The sequence below is a fragment of the Microtus oregoni genome, unplaced genomic scaffold (genome assembly GCF_018167655.1).
Source record: "Microtus oregoni isolate MIOR12 unplaced genomic scaffold, Mior012 000048F_ref0000485, whole genome shotgun sequence".
Classification (NCBI taxonomy): Eukaryota; Metazoa; Chordata; class Mammalia; order Rodentia; family Cricetidae; genus Microtus; species Microtus oregoni.
Window position 1 is genome coordinate 15,988,487 of NW_024543222.1, and position 14,488 is coordinate 16,002,974.

Genomic DNA, 14,488 nt, shown 5'->3' on the forward strand with positions numbered 1-14,488 from the left:
GCAAATGCATGGGAAATGGAGAAAAGGCCCAGAGCTCTTAGTGACTTCTTGGTGAGTGTTTTTGCGGAGCTCATGGTTCCGTGTCTGCTTTGGGATTTCTTTTGCAGTAGCCCCCTGGACTTTGATTGAAAACGGACTGTTTACAGCAGTGACCAAGGGAAGTGACCAAGGTGAAGATGGCCTGGATCATCACTCAGCATACTCACGACAGCGGACGGAGTAAACCGCTCGCTACCCTCAGCGCTCATTCTGCATGATTAGTGCGGCCACCTCCCTCGTGCTCCTGAGATCCTTGTGTTTCCTGGAAGGTGTGAACTTCTTTAGGCTACTCCGCTTGCCCTCCCATGCTAGCTAAGATGATCCCTGCCTACGTGGGAGGCATGCTGCACCTGTGCACACTGCTCCCGCCACGCCCACTCCCAGAAAACACTTGGCCTACCAGCAGGTAGGCTTCTCCACGTGACCAAGCGCAAAGGTAGACGTTCCAAGAGGTTCACTTGGTGTTCCTCCTTGCTAATGGCTGTGTGTCTGGTTAAAAGGTTCTTCCACAGAATGTTGTTATCTGTGCCTGAAGAAGCAGGCTTTGAATACCTAAGATGCTGTTCTCAATCATTTTCAGAGATATTTCTAAGTCGCAATCAGGAGAGCTTCCCTAATCGGAAGTCCGATCATTCCTGCCGTGGCTGTGATATGCCCTGAGTGTAATTAATTTGTTCTGTGGTAAGAGATATGCTAATCATTACCACTCGGTAGATGCTGTTAAACCCTTATGAAAGATACAGATGGAAAGCTGTACATCCCTAAACAGAAAAAAATATTAAAATAATCTACAAGCCTCTCAGCTCCAATTAGTGTCCAACTCTAAGTGGGTCAGCTCCTTGGGATGACGTCAGAGGCTTATTAGGGCCATACTCTCCCTTTTCCTCAGCCGAATGGCTTACAATTTCCTCTCCCTGTATCTCAAGCGATCTGTAATGTCTAAAGCACATAACTAAGACACTATTATCCAGCGAAGCCAGCCACCTCCTTGTCCTCTCCCTCAGTCCCTGAATATCCATTCCAGTGCATTCCGTTCTTCCGAAACAGGAGGAACTCACCCAGCCCTTTGGAGGGAGATTTGTCTAATCAGTGGGTTAGAAGAAATTTAATTAGGTCGTCATTCATGGTGATGAGTCTTAGGGAGCATGCCCCTCTCCCCACTGCTGCTGCTGCTTAAAACACAAAGACAGTGATCAGAAGCCAGTCAGGGGGCTTGATGCCACAGGGGCACCTGGGTGTGTCTCTGACACTATCCCCACGGTAGAAGGCAGATCATCTCCTAATCTTGCTGTCTGTGTACTTCGTTTTGGGTTTTCATCCCTGGCTTATTTTGTGGCTTTAGAAGAGTGAACTGTGAAACTGTGATGCCCGTGGCCAGTACTGTGGTCCCTGTCCATCACCATGGTCCCTGTTGTCTGTGGTCCTGACTTTCTCCTATCAACAAAGCCGTGTATGGATTAACTTATGTTTCTTGTTCAATGAAGTTAATGTCTTGTGTTTTTGTCCAAAATTATATTGAAAAAAGATAAATATTATATTGTGTAATGCAAATCGAGGGAATGCAATAAAGAGTAAATATACTGGAAATGTCGTGTAGACCAGTATTTTCTGCCAAGCAGCAGCAGTCACTGGAAGGACTGTGTGATGAGAAGCCCTCCTTGTTTTGGCACAATTAGCGCAGGAGATGGATAAGTATTAGAGGGGCTAGAGAGATGGCTCAGCAGTTAAGAACACCCGGTTTGATCCCCAGAATCTACATGGCAGCTCACAACTGTCTATAACCCACATATTTGGTACACATATATATGCAAGCAAATCACATAAAATAAGTTTTAGGCCAGGCTGATAGCACATGCCCTTAATCCCAGCACTTGGGAGGCAGAGGCAGGCGGATCTCTGTGAGTTTGAGGACAGCCTGGGATCTGTAAAGCGGTGGTTCTCAACTTGTGGGTTTTGACCTCTTTGGGGTCACACAACCCTTTCACAGGGGTCACCTAGACTTTCGGAAAACACAGAAACTTATCATTCACAACAGCAAAATTACAGTGATGGAGTAGCAACAAAAGTAATTTTACAGTTGGGGTCACCACAACATGGATTAAATTAAAGGGTCACAGCTTTAGGTAGGTTGAAAACCACTGCTGTAAAGAGACTCTGTCTCAAATAAGTAAAAATAAAAAATTTAAAAATAGAAAATATTAAAAAGAAAAAGCTCCTTAGTATATACTAATATGCAAGAATCTTCATACTTGTGTTTGATAGTTATTTTTACCTTAAAAATCTGAGCTTCTGAAGCTAGGAACTCAGTCAGAAACTGAAGGGAAGCTGCTTCTTAGTAAAATGGCTCCTCCTCTGAAACGCATGAACTGGAGGCTCCTGCACTCCAATGCATGCAGTATAAACCGGAGGCTCCTGCAGTCCAGTGCGCACAGTGTGAACCGGGGGCTCCTGCACTCCAACGCATGCAGTATAAACCGGAGGCTTCTGCAGTCCAGTGCGCACAGTGTGAACCGGAGGCTCCTGCAGTCCAGTGCGCACAGTGTGAACCGGAGGCTCCTGCAGTCCAGTGCGCACAGTGTGAACCGGGGGCTCCTGCACTCCAATGCGCACAGTGTGAACCGGAGGCTTCTGCACTCCAATGCGCACAGTGTGAACCGGAGGCTTCTGCACTCCAATGCGCACAGTGTGAACCGGGGGCTCCTGCACTCCAACGCATGCAGTATAAACCGGAGGCTCCTGCAGTCCAGTGCGCACAGTGTGAACCGGGGGCTCCTGCACTCCAATGCGCACAGTGTGAACTGGAGGCTTCTGCACTCCAATGCGCACAGTGTGAACCGGGGGCTTCTGCACTCCAATGCACACAGTGCGAACTGGGGGTGCCTGCACTTCATGGCTCACTTTGGTATCTGTCATACTTTCTGCATTTCTCAGACATCAGATGCCGCAGCCCCGGTCCTTTGCACAAGTAAGCCCCAAAAATGAAGGCTGTGCAGAGAAGAGGCTAGCTCCCACCTTACCTCCAAAGCATGGCCACTCTGATGAACCTCTCCTACGCAGTCTTTCACTAAGTCATCCAAAGAGATTATTTACTAAATGTTTATGTCTTCGTTTAGGGTGGTAGCTTAAAGGTTACAGTGAGCAGCCTCTCAGTTTGAACCATATGTCACGGGATTATGGAGAAGATTCAGTTAGGTCTGATAATCAAACCCTCGTCAACAGACCTACAGAAGCTGACTCAGTCATAAATGGCCACCTGACCAAACACAGGAGGCAAGGGCAGGATTTCAGTTTGCTCGTCTGGCAGCTGGGCCACCCTCTTCAAACAAGAGACTGGGCAAGGTTTGTTAAGGGTTCAAAACTGCATGTAAATTTTTATAAGTTGTTGTAAAATGAAAGCCGCTGGCACCCGCTGAGGCTGAGTCCCGGTGACAGCCCAGGAGGGTGTGAGCACACCACCAATGGCATCAAGATGCACCAGTGACACCCGTGATCTGCAGGAGATGGAGGGGGTGAGGAGGGGGTTCACAAGGAGGATGAGGTGTGGTGGTGCACACCTATCATCCCAGCACTCCAGAGGCCGAGGCTGGAGGATCAGCACAACTCAGAGGCCAGCCTGGTTACCTAGTGCCAGGAGAGCTCGCACTGCAGAGTGAGACTGTCCACTCTGGGACTGCAATGGCATGTATTTGTGAGTCTCTGGCCCAGTCCCCATAATGGACAGCTACTGTTCTGGGATTAATCAGTGGTGAGGTAGCTGTTTGCCTCCAGATTCTGTTAAGCCAGGCATAGCAGTGGAACACAGTACTTAGGCTGAGCTCACTTCCTGAGTGTAGACCATTCCGGCTCCATGCCAATATGCCCAGGAACACACGAGACAGCCAGCGGGTCCACCCAGAACAATCTCACCCCACTGGCCTTGCTTTTCCTTGCTTTGGCCTCAGCTCTTCTCCCTGTATTTCTGCCTTCTTCTTGAACTCAACAGCCTGTCTTCAGAATAATGTTGCTTTAAATAAAACCTTCCCCTTCTCTCAATTTTTCCCAAAACATTGTTTAAATTTTATATCTCTATTATTTTTTATTTTATTTTATTTATTTATTTATTTATTTATTTTTTTTTTTTTTTTGGTTTTTCGAGAGGGTTTCTCTGTGGTTTTGGAGCCTGTCCTGGAACTAGCTCTGTAGACCAGGCTGGTCTCGAACTCACAGAGATCCACCTGCCTCTGCCTCCCAAGTGCTGGGATTAAAGGTGTGCGCCACCACCGCCCGGCTTTATATTTCTATTTTTTTTAACACATGGTCTCACTGCATAGTGCTAGCTGGCCTGGAATAGAGGTTCACTCATCTCTGCCTGCCTTATACACCACCATGTGCAACATAAAGCTTCCTCTTCCCGTTGTTTCTAACTACTTTTCAAGCATAGCTTGAATACTGTGTTCTCCGTAATAGAATCCAGTGGCCATAGGATACAGATAGCCTTAGTAAGTATGAATAGAGACCATTTAAACATTTGGCAATCTTGTAAGTTTAAAAAAATTTTAAAAAAATTAAAAAAGGGAGGCTCAGAGGTTAAGAGCATTGCCTGCTCTTCCAAAGGTCCTGAGTTCAATTCCCAGCAACCACATGGTGGCTCACAACCATCTGTAATGGGGTCTGGTGCCCTCTTCTGGCCTGCAGGCATACACACAGACAGAATATTGTATACATAATAAATAAATATTTTTTAAAAAATTTAAAAAAAATTAAATAAAACCCAGAATGCTAGGAGAGAAGAGTGTTTACTTCATGGAAAAGTAAAATAAAATAAAAGAGGCCAGCCGCTAAAGCCAGGAGCTCCACCTCTACTCTCGAGGGGCTTTGCACAAGTGGTTCAGGGGCGAAAGATGCATCACAAGGAGGAGGCTCTTGTGGTCATTTCCAGCAGAGGGATTTAAGGCAAAGGACTTTATATTGGCAACCCATCTCCACCATCAGAAGAAGATGGCGTCATTTTCTGACGATGTAACAGTTACTTCTATAAGTGGTAGAGCCGGAGAAAGAAAGAGAAAAATTCTAGCCATCCTCTGAAGCATTGTGTCAGAAACTCTGAAGAGGGTATTCTGTAGGTAGGTCTGAGAACTAAAGGACCATATATCACCATTAAACCGCACGCCCAAGGCGGATCCCTGTGAGTTTGAGGCCAGCCTGGTCTACAGTGTGAGTTCTACAGCCAAGGCTACACAAAGAAACCCTGTCTTGAAAAACAAAAACAATAGCAACAAAAAAAGATGGCAGGATGAGGGCCTCAGGTGAGTCTTACTGAAACTCCAGACCAAGGAGAGAGTGCCCTTCCCAGAGTTCCCAGCAAGTCCTGTCCAAACCAACCTCCAGCTCCAGTGTCAACCGGCCCAGCGCCCAGGCAGGACACAACACCAGCTTGCAACCTACTAACCTCTTCCACAGTTCAGCTGTTGTATGGAGCTGGCAGGAGAGCAGCCATTTCTGGTGCAGCTTCATTTCCAGTAGACCAGCTCCTTGTCCCCAACCAACAGTGTGAGTGTGGTCAGGAAGGAGGAGGAGGAAGACAACGGCTGGCCCTATGACCCACTGACCTGGCCAGATCGTTTAGAAATACCTAAGACATCAACATATATGTTGAAAATGTTCAAGGCTGTGAATGAATTGCTGATTAGATTTGTGCTTCCCCAAACTGGAAATCCTTTGTGTTTTTGTAATATTGATACTTAGCATCAAGTAATCTCTTAAGTCTCATGTCACACCTGCTGTCCGTGACATCTCATCTTGTTTACAGAGGAGGAAATGACCATAATCTGGCCATTTAATTAACAGAGGCCACCACCTTCAGATACCCTTGACCTAAGGATGAATCTGGAGACTCCACACAGCGTACAATGTGTCTGTTTGAAGTTTACCTTTTCTTTAATGACTTAATGGAAAAAAACTGCATGATGAAATAGATTTTCTCCAAATATATATATATATATATTTATATAATATATAATCTTAGTTAACTCAAGGTATATACATTGTATAATAAATAATATTTATAAAAAGAGACTTTTTGAATATAAAATCAAAAAGATCAACAACTTCTACAACTTTTTTACAAAACTTTGGATACAGCAGGTTGGTAGGAAGTTCCCAGTGGATACTATGACCTGACTATGGCGAGGATAATTACAAGGTACTCAGGTACTACTATTAAATAATTACTTGTCAGCTACTTGAATACGCCCCAGAAACATGACTTTATCACTTTTAATATAGAATACATAGATATGAAAAGACTTGTAAATTTTGTATCCGTTCTGCTGAAGTGTCCTCATATAAGCAAGCATTACCCGATTGACTTGATTTCAGACTTCTGGAAGGAGAAATGGGAGGGGCATTTGGGATGCTGGGAAGGGTGGGAGGTGTGCCTCGAGCAGTGCTCCTAGTCACAGGGCGGAGAGTATGGGCGAGGGCCTACTTGGGCCTGCTTGGCAAGTCAACTACACAACAGGAAAGTGAGTGGCTGACCTGATGTCAGAGTTAGCAGACCCCAGACAGAAGGGGGAACGGACAAATCTTTGTTCCGCTCCATTTCTCTGTTGCATCTCCTCTTTCTGATTCTCCTTAAGACAGAGTTGATGGATTAATCCATGCTGCCGCGCCCATCTTATTAACCCCAGGCAGGACCACCAAGCATCAGAACTGAGCTGGGAGCTGCTTCATTCGCCCTGCTCACCTCTTTTGAACATCTAATCCAGATCCTTAGGAACTGAGATAGGCTACCTTACTCACAGACGGGGGAGGGCTGTGTTAAGGATCTCTAGTCTTTTGGGTTACTCAATCCAAAGGGAGGAGAGGCCTTGGGGAGACCTGCCCTCCTAACACAAGGGAAATGGGAATCTCCACCGGCCCCACCTGCCAGCCGCCAATTTGCAATAGCAAGATTGTTGCTCCCTCACTGATGCCATTAGCCAGCTAAGGTGCCCAGCTGTGCTCTCTAGGGTCTGCTGGTGGGCATGGCTGCCAAGGGCAGAACGGCCCCCTCTTTCTGCAGGTAGTGCATGGAGCTGGCAGAGACTTGCCTCCGCATCCAACCTATTTACAAGATCCACCATGAAAAGCATCTGCAGAAATGGCGGAGGCTGCAGAACGGCAGAAAAAGATGACCTGACTCTTTCTAATGCAGAGCAGGCTAGAGACAAAAATGACCCAAGAGGATCGGCTATTCTTCAGATGGTTTCCCAGACCACTCAGAATTCTGAGATCTTCAAAACTCAAGATCCTGCTCCAGCAATGGCCCAGAGCCTCCCCGCCACTACACCCTGGCTATACTTATGGCTTTTCTCAGAATGGGAAAGTGTGTCCAGCTTGCATGGGAGTAGAGGGACAAAAGGGACTGCAGGGCTCTGTCCTGTTTCATCCTGGAATGTCACGAGTAGAGGCAGCTTGGAGGGCAGAACCTTGCCATGCTCTCGTCTTCCCCACCAGGCCAAGAGCTCGCATTAGCCCAGCCTGTTCTGTTGCAGTAGAATATTTTTTTTTCATTTTTATTTTCTTTAACATGTGCAAAGGTAAGCCTCGGGTCTGTTCCCAGCAGACCCTGGAAAACCAAAAAAAAAAAAAAAAAAAAAGAAAGCCCTCTGTAAAGCCACACACCATCCAGAGCAGGGTGAGAAACGTTAGATGAGAAAGGAGGGGCCTCCCGTCCAAGGCCGGCTGGGTCCAGGTCATTTATCACTGCAGCTGACAAACAGTCCACGCTCCTTGCCGGCCAGTGCCGAAGGCTGGCCCAGGTCTAGATCCTGCTTCCCATGGGACTTCGATGAATGGATCCAGCCGCACAATCTACCCCTTCCCAGTGCCCTTTGGGAAATAAACAGGAAGAGTTCAGAAACCTAATAACCGCTGTTGCCATCACCCCCTGGGATGCAAAGATCACAAGCTCCTAACACTGCTCCCTCTTAACCTCCGAGCCTGCTGTGGAGAGAGGACATGCCAAACCTTCTAGCTGAGGAAGCCTGCTGTAAGTAGCTATGGTGGCACCATCCTATGTTGAGCTGGAGAAACCTGGTCGTCTAAGGGACCAGTGAGTTCCCAGAAGGGCTAGCGCCACCAGACACACTCTGTGTCCCTGATCAGCAGCTTGCTGTGAATTGTCCTAAACAAAAGGCATCTACTTAACTAATTATGATGAATCCCTTCCCAGAATGCTCTACTGAGAATGTTTAATCCTTCACCCTGTCCCGTGGGATTTGAGGTACCAAGGCATCTCCCAGGCACCCACCAGCCAACCCTCAGCTGTGGGTCTGGCAGAGAAGAAGCAGGCAGAGCAAGATGACCTGAATCTGCCCAGTGTTCCACAGAAGACTAGTGATAGACCCAGTTAGATGAGACTGGGTCCACAGCTCTTCCAACATAGGGTAAAAAAACATAACCCCGATGTTTGTAAACCACCAGTGTTGAGGTCCCAAGCCAGTGGCTAAGTGGAGACAGTGGACAAAAACGCAAGCAATGGAGAAAGCATCTTCCCCACTTAGGAAAGGCGGGGCTGCTGCCACTGTGCGGAGTTCTTCCCAGAGGGTATGGAGGACATGTGACCTACCCTGCTCTGCTCTATGGCTTCTTCTCTGCCTATTCTGCCAAGGAAAATGCCAGACACTCTCTCTGCCTGCTTTCTCCCTGCCCACTGGTCTCTTAGGTTCCACAGGGGTGAGAGAGTGGGAAGGAAGATCTCAACCAGCTTTGGCAAACCAGGCTGCAAGAGCCTAGAGAAAGTTAACTCATGATCAGCCCTGCTGAGACTTCAGGCCAGGCCCTTTAGGACTCTATCGAGCTCCCAGCAGCCCTGCAGGACACAGATCTTATCAAGAGGAAACCAGGGCTCAGAAAGGCAAAGGATGTCACAATGGGAGAGAGCTCCCAGCTTATCAGGAAGTGTGGGTTTGAGAGCCCCACCCTGCGACCAGCTAGAGGCTGTGACCTACATGGTTATGTCTGCACGATACTGGAAAAACACCAAGTGTCTGTTGTAGAAATGTGAATCAAAGGGGCTGCTGGCAAGGGCTCTGCTACCCAGCTACGCCTGATTCTTCTTAGGGGGTCAATTTTTAGTACAAGGGTTGGTGTGGAGTGATTTTTCCGGACATCGAAGGCCAACCCAGCACTTCCTTCTCTGCCTGGAGGATCTGGGCTGCCCACACGGGCAAGGACTGACTCACAGGATCTGTATCTGGGACCCACACTGCCCTCATAGGTCCAACATGAGGCTCGGGACACCGATAATGTGGCCTTAGCAAGCTGACGTGGGGAAGGGTTTCTGGGGGACAAACATGAGGGTCTGTCTAGGCCACTGATTCAGTCTGTCCTTCAGTGAAGTTGGCGGCCAGACAAATGCCCCTCCCACCTGGCCAGTAGGAGACTACACCCACAGCTCCTCAAAATGGCCAGAGCTAGTGTCATCTGATTGGGGTGGCAGGGCCACTACCCGTGGTTTTCTGACATTCTTTCCACCTCCGCAAACCAGCACTACCTGTGAGTCTCCGTACTTGCTGACTTTTCTCCCAGCCTTTCAAAACGCAGAAGGAATACCAAGGTGCCACTGTTCCTTTGCAGCAACCCTGTGCCAGCGCTCTGGTGGCTTCTCTGACACTTCTGATTAGAGCTAGCTGCAGAGGCGCATTCGTGCCCGCTAATGCTAACTTGAGCCTCATAAAAATTCAGCAAGGTCCCCATTCCACCATCAGGGTAGATGTGAGGAGGTCAGAAAGGAGTGCAATGTTCAGCAGCAGGCTAGTGAAGTGCTGAGACTCAGCGGTGGTCCTCCCGACCCTTGCCCTCGAGACAGAAAATTCACCCTTCCTGTAGGGTTCTAGACCCTGCCGAGATGGAAAGTAAGTCCCACAGGAACTTCTCAGATGGGCTGAGAAGGGTGTCACCCTTCAATCAGAGGTAGTTTGTGTGATGTTGGGTACCTCCTAACCCTACACTGCGCGGACATGAGCCACCAGTTCCTGTGTGTCGGCGGTTCCGAGGTGCTTAGGTAGAACACACTGCCTTGGCCAGCCGTAAGCTGACAAAAAGCTGTTTTCCCATCAGTCAAGCACTGGCTTCGGGTATTCTTCCCCTCACTCCTCACAGCAGCTCAGGAACTCTAACAGATGCTGAAGCCAGAGTTGTTGGTTGACAAGTGGGATAAGCTCACTGACAGTCGGATCTAACTGCAAGCCTGCACCACACACAGCAGAGCCTTCTCAGGGGAGGAGAGGACCGAGGGAGGGCCACGCTGGCCTTGGAAACCTCCCACGCTAGAGACTCTAGGATCACTCTGCTTCTAGGCCGGCCTTCCTGGGGTCCTCCCACACTGGCCACCTCTGGGAAGCTTGGGAGCATAATCCACCAGCCTTTTATCCTGCGATTACTCACTACAGTCACTCTGAACTGGGATCCTTCCTCCTTCCCATCTCCCTCCATAAACTTGGTGAGAGTGCTCCCTGCCCCACCCAAGCTTCAGATCTTGCTCCCACCCCCACCCACCCCACCTCCCCAGGCTCTGGAGGATTTGCCTAGGTCAAAACTTGCCCTTTTAGTCCATGGATGATGGGAAATGACTCTGCCCTGGGGTATGAGAGACTTTTCAGCCCACGGTTTCAGGCTCGCACTTTCTCTCTCTCTCTCTCTCTCTCTCTCTCTCTCTCTCTCGACAGGGTCTCCATATGTATTCCTGGCTGTCCTGGAACTTTCTATGTATACCACACTGGCTTCAAAGTCACAGAGACCCATTTCCCTCTGCCTCCTGAGTGCTGGTATTAAAGGCCAGTACCACCATACCCAGATCCTGTTTCTGGCATTTGAACTTCTCCTCATTGGACAGTAAGGACACTGAGGCCCTAAGAAATGAACATTAGGGGCACAGCTAGGACCAGACCTCAGCATCTCTTCTGACTGCACAGACACTCGATAATGACAGCCAGCGGCCATGAACAAACCCGGTCTAGCTCATCATTGCTAATTTGTGTACGATTTTTAATCAATTGCTTGTGGCTTGTGTGCACACCGTTGGTTATTATCTGAGCCTGGTGGAAATCTGTTAAGACCATTCCCATGTAAGCGTGGGAAGCCCTGGATTTCTTCTTCTGCCCCGGGGCCTTGTTTGTCTTGGGACGCCTAGGAACAGAAAGGCAGTCCTAGCAGGAGAGGGGAGAGCAGCCCTGCACCCTACTCTGCACCCAGTCCTAGGCATAGCCTTGCGCCCAGCCCTGCTCCCTACCTGGCTCCCTACTTGCAGGTGTGTACGTCGTAGATGCGAACGCACTCTTGGCAGCTGACGTAGCAGCACCAGTGGAAGACGCAATGGCATTTCTCCTTCCGCTTCTCGGTCCTCGTGTTGTGGCCGCGGCCACAGCACAGCAGATCGCAGCCGTCGATGCCATGAGAGGTGACATTGCAAGTCCTGTCCCTGGTGCCGAAGGAGCCCGTCTCTGGGTTGGGTTCACAAAAGTTGGGGGAGTTCTCATAATAGACGAGGTCCCTCTCGGTGGGGGGCTTGAAGAGCGCGTACTTGGCCCGCAGAGTCTCCACCCAGCCTCGGGACTCCCGGTGCTTCTCCACCACCATCTCCGAGGCGCTGTCGTACTTGTCCTTGAGGAAGTCGCCAATGGCACGGAAGTCGGGCTGGGCCCACCAGCAGGTCTTAACCTCACAGCTGCCCGACAACCCATGGCATTTGCACTTCAGGTGCATGTGGTCCAGGATGGTCTGGGGAGGAGAAGAGCAGCAGCTAGCCCAGAAACCAGGGTCTCTAGTCCCACCCCAAGCCCTGGCAGGCTTTCCATTCGCATGGCATCCACCCTAGTGGTGCAAACTAGCGACTGTCATGCCCCTTCAGTGCTGAGGCTGGGAGCCAAGTGATTGGCTCAAGGTTCCACAAACACAGGAAGGGGTAAGACTGGACTCAAAGTCAGTCCCCACAGACAACCACATCACAGATGTAGGCAGACTAAGCCTGTCAAGCAGCATAGCACAGCCTTCAAGTGCTTGCTCCTATAGGGCAGCCACACTCTCTGGCAGAGTAATTTTCCCTCCAAAGAACCAGGAGCAGGGCCAAGCATGATGATGTGAGTTTGATACCAGAACCTACAAGGTGGGGAGAGCTGGCTACAAGTTGCCCTCAGACTTGTATACACACAGCATGGCACGGATACACGGAGACAATGAATTAGTAAATGTACTTAAATGAAAACTAATAACCTACTCGGGAGCAGCTAGGGAGAGGAAGGAGGGAGGTCAAGAGCGTCCTATGGGGTGTGGATCGGATCCTAGAGGGCCAGGATCCCTGGTGGGGCCCCCAGAGCTGTGGGCAGCTGACTCACCGTGCGGCCTGCCTCGTTGTTGTGCTTGTTCATCGCCGAGCGGGCATCCGGTCTGTTTTCCCGTGCATCCGCAAACTCCCGCGACACCAGCACCCCGAAGTCGGCGTCCTCGCTGCAGCCGCCCCACTTCCAGCCTTCTCCGGGTGGCCCCTTATGATGGGAGTCGCAGCCGCAGATGGTGGAGGTACCCTCGGCGCAGGAGCGCGTGACCGCGAAGGCGACACCAGCCGAGGCGATGGCGTGCACGAAGGCTGATTCGCGGGTGGCTGCGGGAGGATGTCGGGAGAAGACAGTCAGGCTGGAGCCTAGGTTACAAAGTCTTGCCTCTGAGGGCTGGACAACCATCGAGGGAAGAGCCAGGTGCCCTCCTGCCCCACTTTAGCGAGTTCAGACCCTAGTAGGCCTTTTTGCTTTACGGATGGGTAAACTGAGGCCAGGACTACAATGCTACATGAAAGGAGTGTCTATGGCGGGACGGGAATGATCACTGAGGAGCTAAGGTGGCCATGCCCTGTCCTAGCTCTTGGTTTCCAACCTTAAACTTCACAAGCACTCCTTTACAAAACAGTTCTGAGCACCTACTACGGAGGTTGGAATCTGCAACCTAAACCTGTTAATCCATGCTCAGTCCAAATCTCCGTTCCCCGAAGGCAGATTCCTCATCTGAGCTTTACATTACACTCTGTAAAATGGGTACAGCTTCTCCCACCATAAAGCTGTTTATTCCCTGTCCACATCCTTCTAAGACAGAAGGGTCGAGACGCAGGGCAGTTTTTCTGCCTCTGGCCCCAGGGACACGGGAAGAGGAGAATCTCATGGGGTGTCCCTAGCCTCGTTAGAGTAAGAGCCACCTCATGAATGCTGCGTATATACAGTTCTGTCTTTCGGGGGCTTTATTCCCTAAAATGTTATAAACTCTTATTTTATAGACAGAGCACTGGGAGACCAGAGGTTCAGCAATCTCTTTTTATAGGACCCCAAAGCAGGTCGTGCCATATTATACAGGTGGTCGGACCTAAGTCTCCTTTCCTAGGTCGTGGCCCATCCTTAATACAAAGTTCTCATAGCCGCTGCAGCCTCTGACGGCACGACGCCCTCACGCGCCACCTGCACAGCAGGGGCGCGTCCCACTTTCCCCGTAGCCAGGCGGGGATCGCCGAGCGGGCTGCGCATAGTGGTGATCCGGGCCTCCGGGCCCGCGCGCCCCAGGGGAGGGCGCCCCTGGCTTCCGGCGACCCGGCCCCGCCACGCTCGGTTCCCAGCGCCGGGGCCGCGGGGGTGGCGGGGGCGGGGCGGGGATTAGCCTGGGAGCGGCGCTGCCAGCCCCGCTGTGCCGGTCCCCGTCCGGCGGGGCCCGCTGCGCCGCTCAATCCGCCTTTGTTCGCGCGGTGTCACACCGCATTACCCGCATAATGCGGCCGCCGGGCCTCGGCCGCCGGGCCGGCCGCCACCGCGTAGCAACGGGCGGCTCCCGCGGCCGGGCCGCGCCCCCAGCCCCGGCGCCGGGTAGCGCGATCCCCGGGAGGCGGCGGCCAGAGGGCGTGTGAATGGCGCAGCGACCGCAGCGGGCGCGCGGCGGGGGGCGGCGCTCGCGCCCTCTGGAAGCCGCTGGGGACCGCGGCCTCGCGCCTTCCGGGAGTTCACCCCACACCTGCTGGGATGTGAGCAAAAGTGGCAGGACCCACGGGCCCCGGGGGCGCGGGTACACTTTCCTGGAACCTCACCCCACTGCCTTCATCAAATCCCAGTGTCTCAGTCCCGTGTTCCTTGCACACCGGGACACAAACTGCCGTCTAGCAGTGGGACCGAGGCTTGTAGCACAACCCCCTGAGGCGAATCTAAACAACCAACAGACCTATAGCGAGCCGGTATAAAAGCTGAAAGGTCTAGGTGGCCGATGTCCTGGGCGGGACGCGTGATCAGAAGGCCAGTGTTGCTTTTGGGGTGGCGTCGGGACGCCGGGCTGTTTGATTAAGCGCTACCTGGACTGAGGTGGGGCGCCGGAAGGCGGTGAGGCCAACAGGCGGGCGAGATTTGAAAAGCCTTTCGCCGCCGCCACTTGGCCCCAATTAGAGGCCAAACCTTTTATGTAA

At 51.1% G+C, this 14,488-nt stretch overlaps 2 protein-coding genes across 2 annotated transcripts in view; one reads left to right on the forward strand and one right to left on the reverse strand.

Annotated features, from left to right (window-relative positions):
* The window catches only part of Nsf (N-ethylmaleimide sensitive factor, vesicle fusing ATPase), a 134,694-nt gene extending 133,072 nt beyond the window's left edge, over positions 1 to 1,622 (forward strand). The window contains exon 21 of the mRNA XM_041635920.1: positions 108 to 1,622. Coding sequence (XP_041491854.1) covers positions 108 to 129 — 22 coding nt within the window. The 3' untranslated portion in view covers positions 130 to 1,622. The remainder of the gene's footprint in view (positions 1 to 107) is intronic.
* Positions 1,623 to 5,990: 4,368 nt separating this feature from the next.
* The window catches only part of Wnt3 (Wnt family member 3), a 42,998-nt gene continuing 34,500 nt past the window's right edge, over positions 5,991 to 14,488 (reverse strand). The window contains exons 3-5 of the mRNA XM_041635971.1: positions 12,396 to 12,661; positions 11,294 to 11,781; positions 5,991 to 7,890 (exon numbers count right to left, since the gene is read on the reverse strand). Of these exons, the coding sequence (XP_041491905.1) occupies positions 11,302 to 11,781; positions 12,396 to 12,661 (746 nt within the window). The 3' untranslated portion in view covers positions 5,991 to 7,890; positions 11,294 to 11,301. The remainder of the gene's footprint in view (positions 7,891 to 11,293; positions 11,782 to 12,395; positions 12,662 to 14,488) is intronic.